The sequence below is a fragment of the Pseudomyrmex gracilis genome, unplaced genomic scaffold (assembly GCF_002006095.1).
Source record: "Pseudomyrmex gracilis isolate BER0280 unplaced genomic scaffold, ASM200609v1 scaffold_1020, whole genome shotgun sequence".
Classification (NCBI taxonomy): domain Eukaryota; kingdom Metazoa; phylum Arthropoda; class Insecta; order Hymenoptera; family Formicidae; genus Pseudomyrmex; species Pseudomyrmex gracilis.
This window is the reverse complement of record NW_018021604.1, coordinates 33524-38577: the sequence shown is the minus strand read 5'-3', so window position 1 is coordinate 38577 and position 5054 is coordinate 33524. Positions and strand designations below refer to the sequence as shown.

General features: G+C 42.2%; 1 protein-coding gene across 1 annotated transcript; it reads left to right on the top strand.

Annotated features, from left to right (window-relative positions):
* The first annotated feature begins 3523 nt into the window (after nt 1–3523).
* On the top strand, nt 3524–4837 carry LOC109861772. The gene has a single exon (XM_020441570.1). It carries the CDS (start codon nt 3524–3526, stop codon nt 4835–4837), a length of 1314 nt encoding a protein of 437 aa, XP_020297159.1.
* Nucleotides 4838–5054: the final 217 nt, after the last annotated feature.

Genomic DNA, 5054 nt, shown 5'->3' with positions numbered 1-5054 from the left:
AATAATTTTGTGTCCAATAATTTGGTGTCGAATCGATCGGTGTCGAATCGTACTGTGGTCAAACGGAACACGCCCCGCAAAACAAAGCGGAGCCGACCAGGCCCATTGATGCCACCTTCCCTTCGACATTAGGAGACGATTCCGGCAGCGACAATAGGATAGAAAACCCCACCAATATACATATAAATCAACTGCACGCGCACTCACGCTCACCGACACCTTCGCAACACGCACACACAGATACACATACACACAACGATTCGTGGTATGAAACTCCCTCTTATTCACCTGTAACCCCCGATCTTCTCGCAGAAAATCCCGCGGATCTGCAATCCGCCCCGACTCCTCCACCTCCCCCTCGCTCTCCTTCCCCCGAACCATCTACATCTAGAGACAAACCCGCAGATGATGAATCCTCCGATTCGACAAGATCAACCACCCCTCCGCTCGATCCTAGATTTCAACACTTCCTTCGATTAGTATCCACCTATAAAAAAGCAAATCCGGAAAAAATCCCTTTTATAATCGACCCGCTAACAACAGATCCTTCCGAAATCTTCCGGGTAATAACCACCACTCCAGCTAGAAAACTCCTCCCAGTTAAATTCCCTTATATAGATGATAACTGTCTAGTTCCCGTCCACCATTTTTATACAATGTTCCTTCCAAGTTCCGCAAAAATCCAGGAAATAATAGAAATAGACCTTGAATAATTCCTATCCCACAAATCGCGCGGCGTCTTAAACATGCTACCGACACAGTTACACCTGTAAAACCCCGCCGGAGGCCCTTCACACACACATCGCGTCACTCATACACACACATGTATATTCCCTCTCTAGCTTCCGAGCGATGACCCTCCGTTTAAATGTAAAATTCGCGATACCACATTCATCCACACGAATACACATCTCAAAATTGTAACACCCATTAAAGGAATAAATTAATATCATATGTATCATAATTTCTCCGTTTAATTAAGACGACCTCTCATCATTCCACATCCTCAATTGATCGCACGGTCTCGTCCTTTAGTCCGTGGAGTTAATTCTCCAGACTTGAAAAGAGACCAACGAGTGAGTGTTCGCTAGACAGAGTAAGATCGGCGTACGCCGTTGACCTGTCGACGAACATAAGCAAACTCGCTCGACTCTGTTGCAGCGGGATCGCCAACCTGCTGTGCGGAGATAGACAGAGAAACGACAGCTCTCTGTTACTCCACCATAGCCCGACCGTAACTGTGGGCCAGGACGTAACACTATTAAATGCAATATTTTACGTCACGTATACTAGTTTTTAGTTTCCAAAGTAGGATTTTAGAATGTATCCAATCTCTCTCTCTCTCTTTCTCTTTCTCTCTCTCTCTCTCTCTCTATCTCTCTATCTATCTATCTATCTATATGCTCTCTGAATCGAAGTGAGTATATATTCAGTCGTATATTTTTGAGCTCTGTCTTCTCGATCATTTTTCTGCCGCTTGTTGCCCCTTTGGGGCTCTGATTTGTTTCAGCCGTAGTGACAAAATCTTGTGCTTTTATACTGACCAATTTTGGCTGCGATTGTGGTCCACTTTAGAGATCTTTTTGTGCTTTTCTTTTTTTGGAGTTTTGGCGATATTTTCTGGATTTTGCCATTGACGGTTGACTTGGCTTAACGCTCTTCCCCTTCTACCACGGGTTTTTGCGGCGGGAGGTCGGCTTTCCAATCGTCGACGGGATGTCAAGACGCGAGGCTCCCTCTTCTACTGCGTCGAGTTCGGGGAATAATACACACATGGCAGATGTCAATAGCGATAAACAACACGGTGTTCTTAAGAGACAGCGCTCCTCTGCGGCGCTGTTTTTAAATATAGGTTCTTTCGGTATGTCCATCGGTATTATTATAAATTTATTTAAGGTTAATGCTCTGAAACGCTCTATAGCTGAGCACTCTGAAACTGTCTGAAAGCTGCTCCTCTCGGGTAAGGATTCTCTTGAGAGAAAGGCTCTCATTAAATCTGCCTTTCGGGCCTGCAGAGAGGCTTTCTCGGAACTGTCTACCGCCTATTTTGCGCTATTAGAAAAGGAAAATAATTCCTCTTTGGTCGCTGTGAAATCTGTTAAGACAATGATTACCGAGGCGATCTCCAAGGTTCAGAAAAATATTTTGCAACATCGATCTGCTGGACTAATGACTGAGAAAGGCATTGTGCCGATTTGCTCTTATGCATCGGCTGTGAAATCTGCATGCCCGACCGTGAAAGTTGCTCGTGGTCCTACTGTTACTGTGAAAAAATCTACGGACATTCTAATAACTCCTAATGCGAACACAGGCAATAAATACGCAACATCTAAGGACACTAAAGAGGCCTTTCAGAGAATTATTAAGCCTTCCAGTTTTAATCTTAAGGTTAACAGGATCACACCAGCTTGTAACAACTGTGTACGTATTGAGGCAGTCTCCGTTGATCTGCCTAAAATCAAGGACTCGGATGAGCTTGCAAAGGCCGGGCTCAGTGTCGAGCAGGTCTCTAAGCTAAATCCTAGATTAATTATTTGTGGAGTGCCTAATGGATTTACAAAGGAGGATATAAGGTCGGAAATAATTGCACTTAATCTAAGCACGTTTGATTCGCCTAAAGTCGATGTAATACACATTTTTCTTCCAAGGGCTAATCGATCTACAACTAGCTGTGTTATTGAAGTATCGCCTGATATACGAATGTTTCTGCGTCGAGAGCCACATCTCTACATTAACTACGCATCTTGTGTATTTGAGGACTATGTGCGGGTTCTTCAGTGTTTTAAATGCCTTGCTTTTGGACATCTGGCCAAAAACTGTAAAGGTTCAGCACTGTGTGGTCACTGTGCAGAAGAGCATGAGACGAAACATTGTTCTAAAAGAGAAAGCACCGCCAAATGCGGAAATTGTAAAAGGTAGTTGCATAAGGAGTCTACACACTCTGCGTTGGATGGAAAAAATTGTCCGATACTTTTGAAGAGGCTTCAAGACAAAATAGGCTGGATTAATTATGAATAATACTACTGAGTCACAACTGCGAGCCTGCCATGTAAACTGCCAGTCCTTGCTCGCACATCTCGATGAATTTAGAATATTTTTTGTTAGATCATTGTATCATATTATTTGTATTTCAGAAACATGGCTGAAGCCTTCCATCCCGGATCAAATAGTTTCTCTACCTGGATATCAAATATTTAGATGTGACAGAGTAGGCAGGATGGGTGGAGGAGTGGCTTTTTATGTGGCAGACTCACTTAGTGCCAAAATATTGGCAACATCTAGCTGCAACTGATCGCGAAAACCAGAATTTATGATTGCTGAGATCTCCACTACCAATGACAAATTCGTGCTCGCTGTGAACTATTGACCACCTTATTGCGGTTACTTGAATGAGTTCTTCAATACATTTATCGACATCTCGACATCTTATAAGCATTATATTATCTTTGGTGATTTCAATGCAGACCTCACACATATCTCTTACGATTCTGATCTCGTTAAAAGCTTTGTTTCGACTTCCGCGATGCATTTAGTACCATTTGAGCCGATTCATCACACTGTAACATCATCTACTTTGCTTGACTTATGTATGGTTGACGATAGTGACAAACTGATTTCTTTTAACCAGCGGGGTATGGACTTTCTCTCCGCTCACGACTTAATTGAGATTAAGTACAACATAACAGTTACGCGTTGCACTGCTAAGACTATAACCATCAGAGATTATAGTACATTTAATGCTAATAATTTTTACGAAGACCTGGCCAGTCTTGACTGGAATGCAGTGTTGCAAGCAGATGATATAGACAAAAAGGTGTCACTATTAAATAGTAATTTACTACTTTGTTATGACAAACACGAACCTCTTAAAACCATTCATCCAAAGCGAGTTCCTGCACCGTGGATCACACTGAACATCAAAGCTCAAATGGTTGAAAGGGACACTTTGCGCAGAAGATGGAGACGTCATCGAACGGAAACCAATTACAACTCCTATAAACTGATCCGGAACGTTGTTAGGGAGAGGGTGCGTGCGGCTAAGGAAAGATACCATCTTAAAACTTTTTATGATCTTAAAAAACCTTCTGAAACTTGGAGAAAACTACGCCAGCTAGGCCTCATCAAATCGCGTTCAAACGATAGGATCCTACCATTCTCGGTCAATGAGTTGAATGATTTCTTCATATCGCATATTCAAACAGATGTTGCGGAAGTCGTGGAACAGGTTTATCTCGGAGAACCGTCCTACGAAGAATTTCAATTTTACTGGTCCAATATCGAGAGTTCTAATGTTAGAAATGCCTTTTCTCGCATAACATCCAAAGCAGTTGGAGACGATGGAATATCGCTAGATCTCATAGGACTAGTTTTGCAGCGCACTCTGCTTATTATCACACATATTTTCGACTATAGCTTAACCAGTGGCGTATTTTCGGCAGCATGGAAGTCTGCAATTGTCTGCCCCATCCCTAAGACTAGATGGCCTTCTGAACTTAAACACTTTAGACCAATCTCTATCATTAATATACTTTCTAAGATGCTTGAGCACGTAGTTGCAGAGCAAATGATGGAGTATTTGGAGTCACGAAAATTGCTGGACTCTTTTCAGAATGCGTATCGGAAGAATCATTCAACTCAAACTGCTTTGATTCGTGTTCTGGACGATGTTCGACAGGCTGCTGACATGCGTAAGGTGACCATCTCAGTGTTCTTTGACTTCACTAAAGCGTTCGATAATGTCATATACAATCGACTAATTGAAAAACTGAGATTAATAAATTTTTCGAGCTCGTTAAATTTGCTTCTATCTTTACGGAAGAAGTCAGGCTGTACGTGACTCATCTACTGGCTTTACGTCGACAAGGCGATCGCTGTCTAAAGGAGTTCCTCAGGGATCCGTTCTTGGGTCACTTCTATATATTTTATGTCACCGATTTTGAAAAATCTCTACAATACTGCAAACACAATTTTTACGCTGACGATTTACTAATTTACACTCATGTTGAGCCTGATTCACTTAAAGAAGCAATCACTAAAGTAAATGTCGATATACA